This window comes from Pan troglodytes, chromosome 1, assembly GCF_028858775.2.
Source record: "Pan troglodytes isolate AG18354 chromosome 1, NHGRI_mPanTro3-v2.0_pri, whole genome shotgun sequence".
Lineage (NCBI taxonomy): Eukaryota > Metazoa > Chordata > Mammalia > Primates > Hominidae > Pan > Pan troglodytes.
The window spans coordinates 186831900-186853198 of record NC_072398.2 but is presented as its reverse complement, the minus strand read 5'-3'; the positions used below and the strand labels follow the sequence as shown (position 1 = coordinate 186853198).

At 44.9% G+C, this 21299-nt stretch overlaps 2 protein-coding genes across 3 annotated transcripts; one reads left to right on the top strand and one right to left on the bottom strand.

Moving 5' to 3' along the window:
• Window positions 1–3287: 3287 nt before the first annotated feature.
• Window positions 3288–18348, top strand: KLF17 (KLF transcription factor 17). 2 transcript variants are annotated; one of them, XM_009455810.4, is made up of 4 exons: window positions 3288–3450; window positions 13794–14637; window positions 14953–15197; window positions 15594–15861. In XM_009455810.4, the coding sequence occupies exons 1-3, from the start codon at window positions 3289–3291 to the stop codon at window positions 15195–15197; spliced, it is 1251 nt and encodes a 416-aa protein (XP_009454085.2). In that variant the 5' UTR covers window position 3288; the 3' UTR covers window positions 15594–15861.
• LOC107976721 (small nuclear ribonucleoprotein Sm D1-like) lies at window positions 6597–6987 on the bottom strand. Its single transcript, XM_054682217.2, has one exon. The coding sequence runs from the start codon at window positions 6963–6965 to the stop codon at window positions 6612–6614; it is 354 nt and encodes a 117-aa protein (XP_054538192.1). The 5' UTR covers window positions 6966–6987; the 3' UTR covers window positions 6597–6611.
• Window positions 18349–21299: the final 2951 nt, after the last annotated feature.

Genomic DNA, 21299 nt, shown 5'->3' with positions numbered 1-21299 from the left:
AGTGGGACAGAGTGCAAACTGAGAGGCAAAACATTTTTGTTTGTTAAGTGCAAATTTTTAATTTGTACATGAAATATGTTACTGAATTTGAATAAAAATTTACCTTTGAAATGAAAACCTATTCCTTTATACTTGTTAATGGTTTTAAAATGAAAGATGAATAAAGGAAATAAGTGTTATAGCCTAAGTATTATTGCCTAAATTGTATCTTATTTAGATGTTTTGGTTTTATTAAAATTTGCTTGTTGGTTGCTGGATGATCATTTACATAAGGGAGTATATCAGATTGTAAAGAAAGGATCAAAATTTAAACAGGTAGATGTGAAAATGATTGAAATAAATAGTTGTGCCTTTTTCATTTTTTGGAGCCATAATATTAATTTTATGTATTTATTTTATGATGTGAGTATGCATACAAATTTTGGCAAATAAATTTTTCACTTTTGCCTTTCCTTTTTCTGGCCATTATTATGATTTGTTTCATTTTATGATGATTTGAAAATATGAAATTTGAATTATGGAAATAATTTTATTTTTAGAGGAGGGGGGTATAAAAATGATCTGCTCTGTGTGTCAAACATGATCCATTCTACAAATATTTCCTAAATGCCATGTTGGGAGAAACACTAGGTATGTGGGAACTGAAAGAGGCATCAAATGGGAGTCAGAGATGGCCCCAGGAGGAGGTGATCCTGGAGTTGAGAGCTGAGCCATTGTTAGCCATAGAATCATAGCCACCATTTCTCAAGGGCCTGCTCTCAGCCCCACTCCATACTAGTAGTTGGGGACCCTAAGATACATAAGAGCCTTCTTACACCACGTGTTATGATAGAGCAAACGTCCCTGCTCTCACTAAAGGCCCACTTGTCTATTGGTACTCCAGATCCTGTCCTTTCTTGATTCATCCATGACTTTGCTCTTATAATTGAGCCCTCTGTTTCTATATCAGTTTCTCCTTTGGTGCATCCCCATCAGCCTATAACACGCCCTCCCTTAACTGCCACCTCATTTTTCTGCTCTCATTCGTAGCAAAACTTCTTGTTTAGAGTTTAGAGATAATGTCCCACTCCATCAACTCCTCTTCCCTTGGCAGCCCAGTCCAATCAGGCTTCCTTCCTACTGCACTTGGTTTTGTCAGAGTCACCAGTGACCTCCGTCTTGCCAAATCCAGTAGTCACTTACCTGTTTATTTCAACCTCTCAGGTTCTTTGGATGACTTTGCTGTTCTGCTGGGCCTTAAATGTAGGAGTCCCCAGGCTCTGTCCTCTGTCCTGTTGTCAAACTATCTCCAGTGTTGATAGCATCCACTCTAATGGCCTTATAACTAACATCTCTATGCTGACAACACCCAAGTTTACATTTACAGCCCTGACCTTCTCTGAGCATAATTAATAGACATCTCAAAATCAGTGTCTAAAATGGAATTCTTGTTTCAGTTGCCTCCAAATCTGCTCCTCTTCCTATCTTTCCATATACCAAGTGGCACGATCATCATGCAGTTGCTCAAGCCAATAATCTAGGAGCCTTTTTGATTCCTCTTTCCCTCCCTCCCTACCCCCTTCTGATCCATTACAAATTCTGTTTTTCATTCTTTTTTTTTAGAGATGGGATCTCACTATGTTGCCAAGGTTAGAGTGCACTGGCCATTCACAGGTGTAGTAATCCCATTACCGATCAGCATAGGAGTTTTGACCTACTCTATTTCTGACCTGGGCCAGTTCATCCCTCCTTGGGCAACCTGGTGGTGCCCCACTCCTGGGAGCTCACCATACTGATGCTGAACTTAGTGTGGACACCCAATCAGCACAGCACACTGCAGCCCAGACCTCCTGGGCTCAAGTGGTCTCCCGCCTCAGCCTCCTGAGTAGCTGGGACTACAGGTGGGCACCACCTCCAAGACCAAACACTGACGTCTCTTTCTTGGACAGCTCCTTTTTTATTTATTTTATTTTATTTATTTTATTTTATTTTATTTTTTGAGACGGAATTTCGCTCTTGTTGCCCAGGCTGGAGTGCAATGGCGCGATCTCGACACACTGGAACCTCCACCACCCGGATTCAAGCGATTCTCCTGCCTCAGCCTCCTGAATAGCTGGGATTACAGGCACGCGCCACCACGCCTGGCTAATTTTTTATTTTTAGTAGAGACGGGGTTTCACCATGTTGGCCAGGCTGGTCTCAAACTCCTGACCTCAAGTGATCTGCCCGCCTCAGCCTCCCAAAGTGCTGGCATTGCAGGCGTGAACCACTGCGCCCAGCCTCATCTCCTTTAGATTTCTAACTGGTGTCTCTGCACCCCTCTGCTCCTTTATAATCCATAAGGAGCCAAATGGTTTATTTTAAAAACATATATCAGATCACATCAAGTTCCTGTTTAAAAGCATCAGTGGCTTCCCGCCACACTTAGAATAAAATCCAAATTCCTTTCTATGGTCTTCAAGGCCCTATCCCTCTGTCCTCGTGTCACTGTCCATGTGGTATCACCGTGGTCACCCTGCCTTCAATTTCCTTCTAACACCGTTGGGCTCTTTCTTGCCTTAGAGCCCTTCAATCTTCCTATGGCTGGCTCCTTTCAGGCATTTCATTTTCAGCTCACATTTCTGTTTTGGTTTTCCATAGCACTCACCACCACCTAAAATTATAATAGTTAACAACTTTATTACTCATTTCTTGTCTTCCCATATAAGATGGAAATTGACAGCAAGGACTTTGTTCTGTCCTGTTTACCATTTTACCCCTAGTTCAGAGATCAGTGCCCAACACACACGGGGCACTCAGTAAACACTGCGGAATAAACAGGTTGTGCCATGAAGCTCCCAGTCTTCAGTTCGTACAGACAAGGGACAGAGGGGCACAGACTGTAGCAGAAAAGCTCCAGCCCTTCCAAAGCTTATGGCAAGATCCCGACCTGACAGAGTGCTGGTGGAGGCTCTCCTATCGGTAGAGGCCCTACACCCAGCCTTGCCTCTCTCTCCAGCCTCGCCTCTCTCTCCAGCCTCCTCCTGGCTGGAGTTGGAGACCTGGCTGTCCTCAGTCCCCACTTGGGTGAAACAGTTGCTCAGACTGAAGGGTGGAATGGGTCGGTTGGGTGGGCGGACCAAATTCCTTTAAGAAGCGTTCAAGGCCTGAAGTGGCTGTCCGTGAGGCTGCCTTGGTTGGGGCATGGTGAGGGCGGGTGGCAGCCTGGGGCAGGGCTGCGAGGGCGGCGCAGGGCGGGACGGGTGGGGCCTGACCCCGCCCCTTGGCGCAGCTGTAAATAGGTAAATAGAAGGTGATTGTGGCGTGGTGATGTACCGATACCCGCCTGCGACGCCGTGGTGGCTGGTTCCCTGTCTCTTCAGTAGAGAGTCTAGACCCCACCCAGTCTTCATGTACGGCCGACTGCAGGCTGAGATGGAACAGGAGGCTGGGGAGCTGAGCCGGTGGCAGGCGGCGCACCAGGCTGCCCAGGTGAGTCAGGTGCCAGCCTCTGGCAGGCCGGGCGGGCCCAGGCTAGGGGGCGGCGGGGAGGGGAGGCCTTGGAGGAGAGGTGAGGCGGAGGGAAGCAGAAACCCGAGGGGTAGAAATCCGAGGGGAGGGGTGGCAAAGGAAGGAATGGGAGATTGGGGAGGGGTTGCAAAGGGAGGGATCGGAGATTGGGGAGGGGTTGCAAAGGAAGGGATGGGAGATTGGGGAGGGATTGGAAAGGGAGGGTTGTGAGATTGAGGGTGTAAATCATACGTCGTTTATTCCAACAATGTTCGCCCAGCAGTAGAGCTTGTATTGGACGCGTGGGGGGTAAGAGGGTTCTAGGCAACTTTCTGGTGAGGGACTTGAGTAGGCAGGACAGCAAAGACCAAGTTAGGAAGTGAGCAGGAAACAATAGGAAAAAAAAAACAAACCCAAAAATGTTAATTGGAGCCCTACTAAGTGGTAGGCTTTTCCCAGACCCTGGAAATACAATGATGAATTTACCATGAAACAGATATATATAAAATTGTATGAATAAGTCGTTAACTGAATGATTGGAATTGTACAGCGTTACATGAAGAAGAAGTCGGGGGCGCATGGGAGCAGATAGCAGAGGTGTTTGACCCGATTTGGGAGGCTTAGGAGACAGCTGAGACGCTGTTCTGGGACTAAAGAACCCGTCAGGTGAAAGGTTCCCAGGTCTGAGACCACAGGCTGCATGCTTCCTCTTAGGAGGAACTGAAAGACCAGGGCCTAGACAGTGATGGAAGGGTGGCCCCAGGGACACCATTGAGATCATTCAGGGCTTGTTTATTCCAAGAACAGTGGGAAGCCATTGATGAGTTTAAACATAATCTGTCTCAATTAGATTTGCATTTTCAAAGGAGTGCCCTGGTGGATGTGGGCTGGATTCAAGGCAACAGTTAGAAAGCTTTTGTGATAATCCAGGTGAGAATTCAAATGGCGGCCTACCTGCAGAAGTGAGAGTGGAGATGGAGAAGCTAAATATATCATAGATTGTGGAGATGTTTTGGAGGCAGAGACCACAATCATTGGTCCCCGGGTGGTGAGGGAGACATCTAGAGAAACAGATTTCTTGCTTGCACAATTGGGTGAAAATAGTGACATTTTCTGAGAGAGAGTGAAGGATGAGAAGGACAAGATTAATTTGTTGTTTGAGGGAGGTGGGCAAAGATGCTAGTGAATTTTGGCCATAGTCCATTAGAAGAGCCTGTGGGCCATCCGAAAGGACTCAAACAATAGGTAGCTGGAAAATTCAGGAGCCATCTTCGCCAGAGCGAAGATTCCAGATTTAGGAATAGTTGGACTGTAAACAGAAACAAAGCCACTGGCATGGGGAAGCTTGCCCAGAGAGAGCAGAGAAAGGGAAATCTGCAAAAGAGACTGTGAAGGAGGGGGTCTGAGAGAAGGGAAGGAGAAAAACTTGGAAAGTGTGGCCATGCGTGTCAGAGAGGCCAAGCATTATAAGAAGGGTGTGGCCAGTGGTCGTATAAGCTCCTGAGAGGTCAAGCGAGGAGTCTGGAAAGTGCTGCTTGGTCATAGTGGGATGGAAGTCATCAGTGGTGACCTTTATGAAAGCTGGTTCTGTGGAGAGATGGAGGCCAGAGCAAATTTGGGAGAATCATAAGGCAAAGTAGTGGTGAAAGCATGTTTAGACAACTTAATTTGCCATGAAGGACTGGGAAAACAAGAGGGCCATAGCTGAGAGTTAGGGAGGAGAGGCTGAGCACCCCAGAGGTGCTCACCCAATAGTCATTTACCTAGTTCCTATTATATGTCTGTCTTATGCTAGTTGCTGAGCATATAGTGGTAAATAAAACAGATAAGGCTGGGCATGGTGGCTCACACCTGTAGTCCCAGCAGCCCAGGAGGCTGAAGCAGAAGGCTTGTTTGAGCTCAGGAGTTTTAGGCTGTGGTCCACAACGATCACGCCTGGGCATAGCCACTGCACTCCAGCCTGGGCAATATAGTGAGATCCTGTCTCTAAAATTAATTAAATAAAAAATAAAACAAGATCTTCCCAACTCTTCTAGAGTTTTTTTTAAAAATGAACATTTTTCTCTATAGCCAAAACCACATAATCAAATGTATCAAAATTGTATATATATATACACTTTCTTTTGAGACAGGGTCTTGGTGCTGTTGTCCAGGCTGGGGTGCAGTGGCACCATCTCAGCTCACTGAAACCTCTGCTTCCCAGGTTCAAGCAATTCTCGTGCCTCAGCCTCCCAAGTAGCTGGGATTACAGGCGTGTGCCACTCCACCCAGCTAATTTTTTGTAATTTTAGTTGCGGGATTTTGCTATGTTTGTCAGGCTGGTCTCAATCTTCTGCCCTGAAATGATCTACCCGCCTCAGCCTCCCAAAGAGGTGGGATTACAGGCATGAGCCGCCACGCCCAGCCGATAATTCCTTTAAATTATCTTAGATGCAAGCCTTATTCAAATGCCCCTAGCTATTCCTAAAATGTACTTCGTAGCTGGTACGTCCAAACCAGAATTTAAGACCATACACTGTATCTGGTGATTATGTCCCTTGAGTCTCTGAAATTAGAATAGTTTTATTTTTTCATGATTGGGATTCAGTTTTTCATGATGCTAACTTTTGTCATATAGAATGTTCCTTTCCGATATATCAGATTGCTTCCTCATGATAACATTTAGCTTTATCTTCTATCACTTGTATTACCTTTAAGTTATGATTAGATCTTACAGCTTAACTGGATTCAAGATTTTTGGCAAGAATGCCTCATGTGTATGGTAGATTTCATCTTGCATTACATCAGGAGACACATCTGGCTACCATTTGGTGATACTTGTATTAAGGTAGCGAAAAGCCTCATTGATCTCTCTGTAGAAATTTACCTTGTGGTCAGAAAGTAATCTGTGTGATTCTGCCTTGTGTGTATCCAGTGTCCAGTTCCCTACCAGCCATTCACCTACTGGTTTTAACACCAAATTTAAATTTTTCCTCAATTAAATTTCCTTAGGGATGGCAAAATAAATTTCCTTTTCCTTTATTTCTTTTCCTTTTTTCATTTTTTGTCCCACTTTTATGTTTATTAAAAACTGACATAAACACAGCCTGTACAAAAAATATCCCAAATCCCATATGACTTTGAAACAGTAATCCTGAGAGACATTATCGCCTAGGACCCCCTCTTCCTCTGCCATGGCCACGTCCTCTTCCTCTGCCTCTGCCTCTTCCTGCAACAGCTTCCCTTTTCTCAGATTTCACCTTAGGTTCAACATCCACAAGTAGTGTATCCAGAAGTAAACTGTCTAGTAGAATAAAATACCAAATGTTATTTCCTCGAATACTCAGCGTTTCCAGCTGTACAGGTTCTCTGTTCTTCGGGGTCATTTTCACAGCTTTAAGATGTGTATTCATGCTGACATCCACACCTGTGACTGTTCCATGGACCTGTGTTCTGTTCTTCAATATAATGGTTACAGTTTCATGACTCAATTTCATCAAAAATCTCACGAGCTTCATCCTAGCGGTGCCATCACCCTTTGGGTCCCATAGCACACTGAATCCAACAACCGAATACTGACCGACTGCAGTACGAATGGCCGTTTTTGGTTTTTTTTTTTTGAGATAGAGTCTCACTCTCTCCCCCAGGCTGGAGTGCAGTGGCACGATCTTGGCTCACTGCTGCAACTTCTGCCTCCCAAATTCAAGCGATTCTCATGCCTCAGCCTCCCGAGTAGCTGGGATTACAGGCATGCACCACCACACCCGGCTACTTTTTTGTATTTTTAGTAGAGACAGGGTTTTGCCATGTTGGCCAGGCTGGTCTTGAACTCCTGACCTCAAGTGATCCACCCCCCTCGGCCTCCCAAAGTACTAGAATTACAGGCATGAGGCACTGCACCTGGCAGCAAAATAAATTTTCTAATTCCACCATTCATTCTACATTTATTAGTTTGTATTCTTCTGTAAAGTAGGAAGTAATATTTAACTGCAATCATTTGGTAATTTTGAATTTTTTTTTCTTTTAGAGGCAGAATAAATGCTTAATTTATTCACTTCTATTAGCAATGTTCAAAGTTAGGGTAAGAGCTGAGCTTTTGTCACGTGAGGCTGCAGTGAGCCATGATCATACCACTGTATTCCAGCCCAAAATGAGCCATGATTGATCGCACCACTCACATCTCAGCCTCTGGAGTAGCTGGGACTACAGACACTTGCCACTATACCTGGCAATTTTTAGGTTTTTTTTGTAGAAATGGGGGGTCTCACCATGTTGCCCTGGCTGGTCTCGAACTCCTGGCCTCAAGCGATCCACCTGCTTCATAGTCTCAAAATGCTCAGCCTGTAACAGTCTTGATAGGTTTTGTGTTTCTAGGAATTTGTCCATTTTATCCAGGTAGTCCAATTTGTTGGTGTGCGATTTTTCATAATATTGTATTATAATCCTTTTTACTTCTGTAAAATTGGTAATAATGTCCCCGATTTCATTTCTCATGTTCAATCATTTGAGTCTTTTCTTTTTCCTTAGTTGATCTAGCTAAGTGTTTGGCAATGTTGTTAATCTTTCCTAAGAACTTTTAGTTTCATTGATTTTTTTCATTCCTTTCTTCTGCTGGTTTGGGGTTTAGTGTATTTTTCTAGTTCCTTAAGGTATAAAGTTAGGTTGTTGCTTTGAGATCTTTTTTACTGAAAGCATTTAAACCAGTAGGTTTTCCCCTTATGACTGCTTTTGCTGTATCCCATTAGTTTTGATAGTTATGTTTTCATTTTTATTGGTCTCTAAGTATTTTCTAATTTTCATTGTGATCTTTTTATTTGACCCATTGATTGTTTCAGAGAGTGCTATTTAATTTCCACACAGATTTGTAAATTTTCTAGTTTATCTGGTTGTGGGTCAGAGAAGATACTTTGTATGATACCTTTTTTTTTTTTTTTTTGCTTTTTTTCTAAAAGCGGCAAGAGAAAAGTTTATTTTGAAATCTATTGAGACTTAATTTGTGATCTACTATATGGTCTTCTGAAGAATGTCCCATGAACACTTTCGAAGAATGGATATTCTATTGTTGAGTGGAGTGTTCTGTGTATGTCTGTTAGATCTAGTTGGTTTATTGTGGTGTTTGGATCTAAATATATATACAGCATATATTTGGATCATGTTTTTAATCCATTCTGCCAAATTGTCTTTTGGAAAGTATTATCCATTTACTTTCCAAAGTATTTTACTTTCAAGGAATGATTTAATTCTGCCCTTCTTTTCCTCATTTCCAGCATTGTCTTTTTGTTTGATTTTTTTTTTTTTTTGTAGTGAAAATACATTTCCTTAAAACACAATTTCCTTTTGTATATATTCTTTTTTTTTTTTTTTTTTTTTGAGGAAGAGTCTCGCTGTGTTGCCCAGGCTGGAGTGCAGTGGCTGGATCTCGGCTGACTGCAACCTCCACCTCCTGGGTTCAAGTGATTCTCCTGCCTCAGCCTCTGAGTAGCTAGGACTACAGGCACGTGCCACCACACTTGGCTAATTTTTTTTTTTTTTTTTTTGAGATGGAGTCTTACTGTCGCCCAGGCTGTAGTGCAGTGACACGACCTCGGCTCACTGCAGGCTCTGCCCCCGGGGTTCACGCCATTCTCCTGCCTCAGCCTCCTGAGTAGGTGGGACTACAGGCGCCCGCCACCTTGCCCGGCTAATTTTTTGTATTTTTAGTAGAGACGGGGTTTTACCATGTTGGCAAGGCTGGTCTCGAACTCCTGACCTCAAGTGATCCACCCACCTCAGTCTCCCAAAGTGCTGGGATTACAGGTGTGAGCTGCTGTGCCTGGCCCCTTTTGTATGTATTCTCTAGCTATGTCCTTTGTGGTTGCCATGGGGATTACATTTGACATCCTAGTTTATAACATTCTAATTTGAATTTATACCAGATTAACTTCAATAACACATAAAAACTGCTTCTGTATAGCTCCATTCCCACCTCTTTTCAGTTACTGATCTCACAAAATTACATTTTTATGCATCGTATGTCAAAAAATAAAAGTATAAATTTTATGCATTCTTTTAAATCATGTAGAAAACAAAAAGTGGAGTTATATATCAAAGTTAAAATAATACTCACTTTTACAATTGTCCATATATTTACCCTTATCAGAAATTTTTCTTATGACAGATTTCTTCACATGGCTTCAAGCTACTATCTAGTGTCATTTCATTTCAACCTAAAGGACTGCCATTAGCATTTCTTGCAGGACATGTCTAGTGGTAATGATCTCTCAGCTTTTGCCTACCTGGGAATGTCTAATTTCTTCCTCATTTTGCAAAGACAGTTTTGCCGTATATAGGATGGTTAATAGTTATTTTTCCTTTAGTACTTTGAATATATCAACCCATGGTCTTTTAGTGTCCAAGGTTTTTGATGAAAGAGCTACTGGTAATTTGTGGGATCCCCTATAAGCGATGAGTCACTTCTCTTGCTATTTTCAAGATTCTCTCTTCGTCTTGGGCTTTCGACTGTTTTATTTTTTATTTTTGAGACGAGGTCTCACTCTCTGGAATGCAATAGTGCGATCTTGGCTCACTGCAACCTCTGCCTCCGGGATTCAAGCAATTCTTGTGCCTCAGCCTCCTGAGTAGCTGGGATTACAGGTGCCCGCCACCACACCTGGCTAATTTTTGTATTTTTAGTTGAGACGGGGTTTCACTATGTTGGCCAGGCTGGCCTTGAACTTCTGACCTCAAGAGATCCACCTGCTTCAGCCTCCCAAAGTGTTGGAATTACAGGCGTGAGCCACCGCACCCGGCCTCAACCGTTTTATTATAATGTTTCTTGGTATAGGTCTATGAGTTTAACCTACTTGAATTTTGTTGAGCTTCTTGGATATTTGTATTCATATCTGGAAGTCTCTTCAGTGGGAAGGGGAGGGGGTTGTAACATTGGGGGTTGAGTTGCCATAATGGCTGCCAACCTCTGTCTGCACCTCATAATCAGAAACAGCAAATAACAATCAGGATATAGATTCCCTAATAGTTGGAGGACAAGGTTTTTTTTTGTTTTGTTTTTGTTTTGTTTTGGTTTTTTTTTTTTGAGACAGAGTCTTGCTGTGTCGCCCAGGCTGGAGTGCAGTGGCATGATCTTGGCTCACTGCAAGCTCTGCCTCCTGGGTTCACACCATTCTCCTGCCTCAGCCTCCCGAGTAGCTGGGACCACAGGCGTCCACCAGCACACCCGGCTAATTTTTTTGTATTTTTAGTGGAGACATGGGTCTCACCATGTTAGCTGGGATGGTCTCGATCTTCTGACCTTGTGATCCACCCGCCTCGGCCTCCCAAAGTGCTGGGATTACAGGCGTGAGCCACCGCACCCGGCCAAGGACAAGGTTTTTATTGCCCACTCTGGCTCCTGCAAGCTGCATGCAAGTTGCTCCAGGAACATGGGATGTGTATCGATAGCTACTACCTACCTAAGAATTTAGGTTGACCAAAATTAACTGCAATTTACTTTCAAAGCCTTCCTTTGGAAGTTACAAGCCTTTAATACCCTTCATTGTTCCAAAAAACTTATAACAGACAAATGCTGCCAGTGTGATAGTTACCTTGCTGAGGATAGTTTCCTGGTGCTTGCTACCCTGCTATCTTCCTTGATGTCACTTCCTGTCTCCTTTTGACCCAGTCCTAATCTTTGAAAGCTCCCTTATTTTCTGGCACGAAATGTACCAGTTTCCCTTAAACCTTCCTTTTCCCAGTCTTGGAGTCAGGAAATTCTTGGTCTAACTTTTAGCAAGGAAGAGAATTAGAGACAAGTCTAGGCTCTAGAGGCACACGTTGTTATTAGAGTCACAAATGCTTCGATAGGCTATTTTACTGGACACAGCTAGAAAAAAAAAATATATTTTTTACCTTGTGAATTTGTATAGAATATTTCCTATTTAAATTTAGCATTATTATTATTTATTTTGAGATGGGGTCTCACTCTGTCACCCAGGCTGGACAGCAGTGATGCGATCACAGCTCGCTGCAGCTTCGACTTCCCAGGCTCAAGTGATCCTTTCCACTTCAGCCTCCTGAGTGGCTGGGACCACAGGCGCATGCTACCATGGCTGGCTTGGTTTTTTTTTGTTTGTTTTCTTCTTTTTTTAAATTCTTTGTAGAGATGAGGATTCCCTATGTTGCTCAGGCTGGTCTTGAACTCCTGGACTCAAGTGATCCTTCCACCTGGGCCTCCCAAAGAGCTAGGATCATAGGCATGAGCCACTGTGCCTAGCAATACTAACTTATTTTAAACCATATTGCTAAAAATGACACTCAAACAGAAAAGTGAATGTAAGTACAGCTTCTACAAAGTAATGAACTGTTTGTTACAAAGTAAAACCTGTGAAACTGTCACTCAGGTCAAGAAATAGAAGCCCGTCCAGTGTCCCTTTCTTATCTTTCCTCATTCCCTACTCTCTAATATAACCCCATCCTGTTGTCTGGATGTAACTTTTTTGAATTTCCCTATTTCTGACCTGTGATGTTCCTATAACTGCTGCAAAAGTTGTAATTGCTTCAAGTTTTTACTTCCTTCCTTCCTTCCCTCCCTCCCTCCCTCCCTCCTTCCTTCCTTCCTTCCTTCCTTCCTTGAACTCCTGACCTCAAGTGATCCACCCACCTCCGTGGATCTTTTCCTTTCTTTCTTTCTTTTTCTCTTTCTTTCTTTTTCTTTCTTTCTTTCTTTCTTTCTTTCTTTCTTTCTTTCTTCTCTTTTCTTTCTTTCTTCTCTTTTCTTTCTTTCTTCTCTTCTTTCTTCTCTTTTCTTTCTTCTCTTATCTTTTCTTTCTTGTGTTTGATTGTTGTTACGTTTTCCCTTGATTTGTAGCAACAATTTTCTGGTGACTTTTTTTTTAAATTGCAATCTTCAATTTCTGTCTTGATGGTTTATTATCTTGTATGGATATTGTATTTTAACCTTCTCTTTTGGTTGTCATATTTGAATGGATTGTTCTTTTCTGGACCATCCCAATTGAAGAGTGAATAGGAGATGATAGGATAGCTTCATTCGTTTCTCAACTCAAGAGCTCCCTCTTCTATTGCTACAGTAATGGACTTTTTTGTTGCTGTTGTCTTGAGACAGAGTCTCACTCTGTCAGCACAGGCTGGAGTGCAATGGCACAATCTCAGCTTACTGCAACCTCTGCCTCCTGGACTCAAGTGATTCTCCTGCCTCAGCCTCCCAAGTAGCTGGGACTACAGGCACACGCCACCACACCTAGCTGATTTTGTTTTTCTTTTTGAAATTTCTGAGCTCAAGCAATCCACCTGCCTCGGCCTCCCAAAGTGCTGGGATTACATAGTTGTGAGCCGCTGCGCCTGGCCTACTGACAGCTTTTAAAAATATGGTTCTTGGCTTCTATCCTATTTTAAGACCTTCTACCACCAATCTCTTTCTTACCCTTCATGCAAGTCAGTCATTAAGGAAACTGCCCCTGACTTCCAGACAACCCCCATCCCTTTTTTTAAGAAGTGTTTTTTTCACATCTGCCTTTTCCCCATCTCTCCTCCAGTGCTTGATCTCAGACCTGCCCAGGCAGTTCCCACTCAGGGCAGACGCTGTAAATATTTGCAGATGATGTCTAAGTTTTGCCAAAGCCGAGACCCATCTGCAGCCTCAATTCCTTTTATCTCTGTGGCTTTCTGCACCCGTTCTGCTGGTTTGGGATGTTCTTTCACTTTCACACTTATGTATAATTTGGAGTTTGGGCCAGGCGCGGTGGCTCACGCCTGTAATCCCAGCACTTTGGGAGGCCAAGGTGGGCGGATCACCTGAGGTCAGGAGCTCCAGACCAGCTTGACCAACATGGAGAAACCCCGTCTCTACTAAAAATACAAAATTAGCTGGGCATGGTGGTGCATGCCTGTAATCCCAGCTACTCAGGAGGCTGAGGCAGGAGAATCACTTGAACCCGGGAGACAGAGGTCGTGGTGAGCCAAGATCACGCCATTGCACTCCAGCCTGGGCAACAAGAGCGAAACTCCGTCTCAATAAAAAGAAAAAAAAAAACACTGGAGTTTGAACATTTTCTCAGTTTTGCTGAAGGTGTAGGTTATGGAATGTTTTATTTGCTCTCTTTGTTGCTTTGTGTGAAATAAAAACCAAAAACATGTCCAAGGGAAGGTGGCATGAGTTACATTTAGGCTTCCGTGGGGCTTGTATCAGCCAGACCTCATGTTAGAAAGCCCAAGCTGGGAAATGGTCTGGAGGCAGGATAATTCAAGCAAGAGATGGAAATAGAGGGCTGGATTAGGATGGGGTCTGGGGATGAAGAGGAGGAACATGTGGAACTGGAATTTGAGCAAAAATCACGTGACTCTTTTTCCCCAAGGATAACGAGAACTCAGCGCCCATCTTGAACATGTCTTCATCTTCTGGAAGCTCTGGAGTGCACACCTCTTGGAACCAAGGCCTACCAAGCATTCAGCACTTTCCTCACAGCGCAGAGATGCTGGGGTCCCCTTTGGTGTCTGTTGAGGCGCCGGGGCAGAATGTGAATGAAGGGGGGCCACAGTTCAGTATGCCACTGCCTGAGCGTGGTATGAGCTACTGCCCCCAAGCGACTCTCACTCCTTCCCAGATGATTTACTGTCAGAGAGTGTCTCCCCCTCAGCAAGAGATGACGATTTTCAGTGGGCCCCAACTAATGCCCGTAGGAGAGCCCAATATTCCAAGGGTGGCCAGGCCCTTCGGTGGGAATCTAAGGATGCCCCCCAATGGGCTGCCAGTCTCGGCTTCCACTGGAATCCCAATAATGTCCCACACTGGGAACCCTCCAGTGCCTTACCCTGGCCTCTCGACAGTACCTTCTGACGAAACATTGTTGGGCCCGACTGTGCCTTCCACTGAGGCCCAGGCAGTGCTCCCCTCCATGGCTCAGATGTTGCCCCCGCAAGATGCCCATGACCTTGGGATGCCCCCAGCTGAGTCCCAGTCATTGCTGGTTTTAGGATCTCAGGACTCTCTTGTCAGTCAGCCAGACTCTCAAGAAGGCCCATTTCTACCGGAGCAGCCCAGACCTGCTCCACAGACAATAAAGAAGAACTCCAGGCCTCAGGAAGGGACTGGTAGAGGAGGCTCCTCAGAGGCAAGGCCTTACTGCTGCAACTACGAGAACTGCGGAAAAGCTTATACCAAACGCTCCCACCTCGTGAGCCACCAGCGCAAGCACACAGGTGAAGGAGGTGTCAGGTGGGGTGGGGATGGAGGAGTCTCTGGGCTTTAGATTTGTCCTGGGCCACTGGTGGGTAATTGTTTGGGATGAGCCTTTCATCTTCCAAGCTTGGAACTAAGCTAGACTGGCCCCCCGACTTGCCATACAGGAGGACTGTGCCAAGATGACTGGGGCGGGCACTCCTGATTGTGTTGCCCCTCCCTGGTTCCCTGGACCTTCCCTTTTGAATCCTCAACCTGGACTGCTATGCCTCACAGAGTTAGACCCCTTCCTTCCTACTGTATTCTAAATTCCATCTCTCCCTTGTCATTCCCAGGTGAGAGGCCGTATTCTTGCAACTGGGAAAGTTGTTCATGGTCTTTCTTCCGTTCTGATGAGCTTAGACGACATATGCGGGTACACACCAGATATCGACCATATAAATGTGATCAGTGCAGCCGGGAGTTCATGAGGTCTGACCATCTCAGGCAACACCAGAAGACTCATCGGCCGGGACCCTCAGACCCACAGGCCAACAACAACAATGGAGAGCAGGACAGTCCTCCTGCTGCTGGTCCTTAGGTCAGTCTCCTGTCCTCATTCTGGGTTTTCTTTTTCCTTTTTTCCTTTTTTTTTGAGACGGAGTCTCACTCTGTCTCCCAGGCTGGAGTGCAGTGGCGCGATTCGGTTCACTGCACCCTCCACCTCCCAGGTTCAAGTGATTTTTTTCCTGCCTCAGCCTCCCTAGTAGCTGGGACTACAGGCACGTGCCACCAGGCCCGGGTAATTTTTTGTATTTTTAGTAGAGACGGGGTTTCACTGTGTTAGCCAGGATGGTCTCGATCTCCTGACGTCATGATCCGCCCACCCTGGCCTCCCAAAGTGCTGGGATTACAGGCGTGAGCCACTGAGGCCGGCCTCATTCTGGCTTTTCTACACAGATCCTACCTGCCTCTGACCAGTTCTTCTCTTTGGTAGGTGTAGGATTAGATGAAGACAGGAAGATTATGGGTCAGTGTTGAAGCCTACACGGAGCTCTGGAGCCAGAGACTCCTCAAACCCTGTCTCGGATGCCCTTAACCTCTCCGGGGCCACCTGCTTCTGCTGGAGTTTAGTCAGATGCGAATGTGGAGCACAGTAGAGACTGGGAGCTTCATTAAAATGCTCTTTATTTCTTGTCGCTCCCCAGCTTAAATCCCTTTAGTGACTCCTTTGCTTGCTACATAAAATCCAGTTTCCAGAGCCAGACTATTTTCAAATCCTGAATTTGCCACTTAATATCCATGTGACCTTGAGAAAGTTCTTGGATCACTATGCTTTGTTTCTTCCAGAAAATGAAAAAACTAGTTTTGGACTGTATTGGACGTGGCACATATACTGCATCATTCTCCCTGGCACTCACTGGCCATGTACCCAGAGTTTCTGTTTCTTCCCACCACTTTACAGACTTGGATGGAATGCCCTAGCGTAGGGCATGGGATCTGGCATCCCAAGTTGCTGCTAGCAAACTTAGAAGTGCGGGGAAATTTATTTATTTGAGACAGAGTCTTGCTCTGTCACCATGGCTGGAGTACAGTGGTGTGATCTCAGCTCACTGCAACCTCTGCCTCCCGGGTTCAAACGATTCTCCTGCTTCAGCCTCCTGAATAGCTGGGATTACAGGCACGCACCACCACACCCAGCTAATTTTTGTATTTTTTGTAGAGACGGGGTTTCACCATGTTGGCCAGGCTAATCTCAAACTCCTGGCCTCAAGTAGTCTGCCCACCTCAGCTTCCCAAAATGCTGGGATTACAAGCATAAGCCATGGTGTCTGGCTGGGAGTTAATATTTATGGGATAAAATTTGAGGCCGGGCGCAGTGACTCACGCCTGTAATCCCAATACTTTGGGAGGCTGAGGCGGGTGGATCACAAGGTCAGGAGTCTTGAGACTAGCCTGGCTAATATGGTGAAACCCTGTCTCTACAAAAAATACAAAAATTAGCTAGGCATGGTGGCGTGCGCCTGTAGTCCCAGTTATTCGAGAGGCTGAGGCAGGAGAATGGCTTGAACCCGGGAGGTGGAGGTTGCGGTGAGCCAAGATTGTGCCATTGCACTCCAGCCTGGGAGACAGCAAGACTCCATCTCAAAAAAAAAATTTTTTTTTTGACTAGTGGAAAATGGGAGATAGGTGAGACTCAGGCAGATCAATTCCCCCTTTTCCCCTGCCTTTCATAAACTGCTGCATGGCACCAACTCTCCAAAACAGTACCATCAATGGGGAGCCCTCCCAAGTAGCCGGTGGACAGAACTACTGTGACCTCTGCAAGGCTCGTCATGAAGCAGTGCCCACCCCAGCCTATTAAATGCATCACCTTACGTTACTTCCCATTCTTTCCCGCCTTTCTTCCATTTTCTCACTTCCAATGCCTTGGGTTTGCACCTCTCCAAATAAAACACCAGTACTTAGTTCTTGTTTTGAGGCTCTGTATTCTAGGTGACTGAGGACTAGGAGGGAGAGGAGGACCTAAGCCTGGGGCAGATAAAGATGAATCTCACTGTAACTTCTTCTCCTCCCACCTTCCTTAGGTCCCTGGACTACAAAGCACCAGATATTAAGTGGCCTATCTTTCCCTGCTCTCCCTTGGGGTTAAGGGGATAATGACTATCTTGGCAAACCAGCCAGGTAGTTTAGAACCTCATATTTAGACTCGGCAGGCTGTTTTACTCCAGCAAATTGATAGAGAGAAAGGAACTTGGCCAAGCTATCAAGTGCAGATCTAGAATCCCAACCAGGATCTGTCTGCCCCAGAGGTGGTCTCTTCCCTAAGAAGATGGTGCCTTCTATGGGTGTTTCCTGAACCAGGCTGGTGCCAAGCACAGAGAGATGAATCAGAGCTGGTTTCTGTGCTCAAGGGACCGTCTTGATCTGGGGGCTCAGAGGTCCACCTCAGTACAGTAGCCATGGGGAAGAGGAGCCCCTAATGGAAGGGTCAGAAAGGCTTTCTGGAGGAGGTAATCCCTGGGCCCAGTAAGAGTGTAACACCTAGTAATCCCTCAAATTTTGAAATAAACTGAACAGGTGAATGAAGAAGGAAGAGGATTCCAGGCTGAGAGCACTGGACGTGGCAAGTGTTCAGAGGAGAGGCAGTCTTCAAGTTCTACATTCATTCAGAAAAATGTTTTTTGAGCCTACAATACTGAGCGCACCAAGGCTGTGGAGACCCATGGTGAGGAGCATGGAGTTAACTAAAGGATGTGTCAGGGAAGAAAGACTTCTCAAGGAGGTGCCTCCATCAGACCCGAAGGACTCATGGGGGCTAGCTGCACCTCACATTTCTTGGACATATACCGTTGGACATGTCTATCTTCTGGAAACTATGGCATGGACAGTAAGGATTCAGAAGTGCATGAAGGCACCCTGCCTCTGCAGAGCAGAAAGATCATAGACAACATTTATGAATGTGCCCAGTGCTGCCAAGAAGAGAAGCCGGTCCTCTGCAGGCTCAAGCCTATCTGGGCCTCTGGGGAAGCCCCACAGCCTTGGCTGTGCCTGCCCCTGCCCTCTCACCCCTACCCTGACCTTGTCCTACTTCGCTGCCTTTGTCTGTGTTACTAGTGGCCCCAGTATACCTGGGATGGACATCCAGGTGCCCTTCATCCAAGCTCCTATGTGAGGGGAATGGACATGATTAAAAGAACAGGGGCAGAAGTGGCTCATTTATGACCCATTCACTAGCCCCAGGGATTGAAGTCTTGGGTACTCAACGTGTCTTTCTACCAGGGCACCAGATCCCTTCCATGGAGCAGGCCATCTCGGGTTCACTGGGCCAGGGCTGGTCTCTGTTCCCCAGCCCACCTGGCTCACACACAGCCTCATGGGTAGGGTCAGCAAACCAGATGGCTTGTTGTTGGAATGTACGATGAGAGGTCTGCTTGGTGACCTAGCATTTTCACCAAGAAGTGGACGCGGAGAGGACCAGAGTGATCAAGGGTGTATGATGTGCACTACAATGGTGGGCAAAACAGGCTCCTGCTCTTGTGGAGGTCACAATCTAGCGGAGAAGGGATGTTACTAGAAGTGCACAAATTGGGCCCGGCGCAGTGGCTCACGCCTGTAATCCCAGCACTTTTGGAGGCCGAGGCAGGCGGATCATTTGAGGTTAGAGATTCGAGACCAGCCTGGCCAACATGGTAAAACCCCATCTCTACAAAAAATACAAAAATTAGCCTGGCATATGGCGGGTACCGTAATCCTAGCTACTCGGGAGACTGACGGGAGAATCGCTTGAACCCAGGAGGCGGAGGTTGCAGTGAGCTCAGATCTCACCATTGCACTCCAGCCTGGGCAACTGAGCGAGACTCTATCTCAAAACAATCAAAACAAAAAAGACCTGTGGACTCTAGTAGATTTTGAATCCTGCCTCTGCCATTTCCTGGCTATGAGGTGTCTTGAGAAATTTACTTGTCACTCTTGCTTCTGATAGTAAAGGGGATGGTGCGATAGATTCAAGATGGAGAGATAAGGTTAAGTGTTTTCTTTGGCTGCAACATGGAGATTAGATTAGAGCAAGGATGTAAGGGAGAGGAAGGGACATAGCAGTATTTCAGGTGAGAGTCAAGGTGGCTTTGGCTAGGGTGTGAGAGTGGAGGTAGGGAGAAGTAGGAAAGTGATAGTTAACTGGATTTGTTAGGTGAGGGCGAGGCCAAGGGTGACTTCCAGGTTCCTGACTTTTGTTATAAGTAACACAGAAAAAGAATGGATGAACTTGATTCGTTTTCCATTGATTGTGATATCTATCATACGTGCAAAAAATATTTTGTATATATCCAATTTAATAATAAATGCACTCAGGAAGGTCAAAAAAAAAGGAAAAAAGAAAAATAATAAAAAATAATAAAAATACTTAGGATAACTTGAGGCCAGGAGTTTGAGACCAGCGTGACCTTGTCTCTGTAAAAAATAAAATTAAAAGAAAAAGAAGGGAAAGTGATCTACTAGTACATTTAAAGCTTTGAATTCCCCATCCTTCTTTGCAGAGGTAACCACTATACTGAATTTTGATTAATCTTGCCTTAGCTATTTATTGTTTTTACCACATAATGTATCTGTTCTTAAATATAGTGATTGGTTTTGTATGGTTTTGAACTTACCTTTATTCTGTTTAGGATTCATCAGACTTTTTCAATCTAAATGTTTAGTAGTCTTAATAAAATTTGGAAAAATTTTGGGCATTGTTTTGTCAAATTTTGGGGTTCTCCTCCACCTTCTATTTCTGACACACAGTCTGCCTATATGATGGAGCACTTGATATTGTCCCTCAGGTTACTGATGCCCTGTTCATTTTTTTCGGTTCTTTTTTCTTTTCTTTTTTTGAGACTGAGTCTTGCTCTGTTGCCCAGGCTGGAGTGCAATGGCACAGTCTCAGCTCACCACATCCTCCATCTCCTGGGTTCAAGTGATTCTCGTGCCTCAGCCTCCCAAGTAGCTGGGATTACAGCTGTGTGCCACCACACCCAGCTAATTTTGTATTTTTAGTAGAGACTGTTTCTCCATGTTGGTCAGGCTCGTCTCAAACTCCCAACCTCAGGTGATCTGCCCGCCTTGGCCTCCCAAAGTGCTGGGACTATAGGTGTGAGCCACCACACCTGGGGGTTTTATATAATGTGAAATCCTTGGTGGATTGTTAGAATATATAAGGGTTGTAGTGAAATCTGAAGAAATGTTTGGGGTTTTTGGATGGGTTGGGAATATGTTACTCTTTTTCATATTTAGCTTAATGAAATAAAAACTTTAGTCTAAAAATTTATGATCTAGCAGATTAGATCTGGATAATGAGGAACAGTTGTATGATCTTTTCTTTTTATAGTTGTTGTACTTCATGTAAGACTGTAGCGCACTCTCAGATTTCTTTGGTCTCTCACTCCCCCACGCCCACCCTGCTGTGTTGACAATGTAGAGAAGTTTTGTTTGGGGCTGTTATGGATTCTTTTTATTGGCCTTAGTAATAACATGGATGAAATCTTAGAGATAATGTGTTGAAAACAAGGGAGTTTCAGAAGAAACTTAGTATAAGTTACATAGCTTAGTATAATATTTATGAAGCTCAAAACAAAAAAACCCTGCAAATTATCTTTGAATACATGCATTTTTGATAAATGTATCAAGGGATTTATATATACAAAATTCAGGGTAGTCATCAATTTTAGAAGATAGAAGGATGGGTAGGGGAGCTCACCAGACTTGGCACATAGCCGGGGCATTGCAGTTTTCTGAAAGGAGCTATAGTCAAGGACTTGGCATCCCTACCATAAAGCAGGTTCACTGTGCACTGGTTATCAGCTTGTCTGAGTCCAGTGAGATCCAATGACACCCATACACACAACAAGTTAAATAAAATAGGTTTATTACTAACAGGCAGCAAGGGACAACAATCTAGGATTCACTGGGAGTGAGTCCCCCAAGGCTCAGGAAAGCTGCCCAGGGGGGATGGAGTCTAACTGCATGTGTCCCACTTGTACCACAGCTGAAGGACCCCAGAAAGCAGCCAGCGCACAGTTTTATACCCTGGGTTTATGTGGATGGTTGAAGGACGATGATGCTTCCATGCAGAGGCCTCCTTATTTGGGGTCTTGGCTAAGGCTATCTCTCCCATCTGCTCTGTAGCAGTCAGTAAATAAGGCTTGATCATTCCTTTCCATCT

Excerpts from the sequence above, each read along its gene's own strand:
- KLF17 (XM_009455810.4), top strand. The coding sequence starts at position 3,289 with ATGTACCGATACCCGCCTGCGACGCCGTGGTGGCTGGTTCCCTGTCTC. Across the intron at positions 3,451-13,793 it reads CGGCGCACCAGGCTGCCCAG|GATAACGAGAACTCAGCGCC; the intron begins GTGAGTCAGGTG and ends TTTTTCCCCAAG. Across the intron at positions 14,638-14,952 it reads CCACCAGCGCAAGCACACAG|GTGAGAGGCCGTATTCTTGC; the intron begins GTGAAGGAGGTG and ends TGTCATTCCCAG.
- LOC107976721 (XM_054682217.2), bottom strand. The coding sequence starts at position 6,965 with ATGAAGCTCGTGAGATTTTTGATGAAATTGAGTCATGAAACTGTAACC.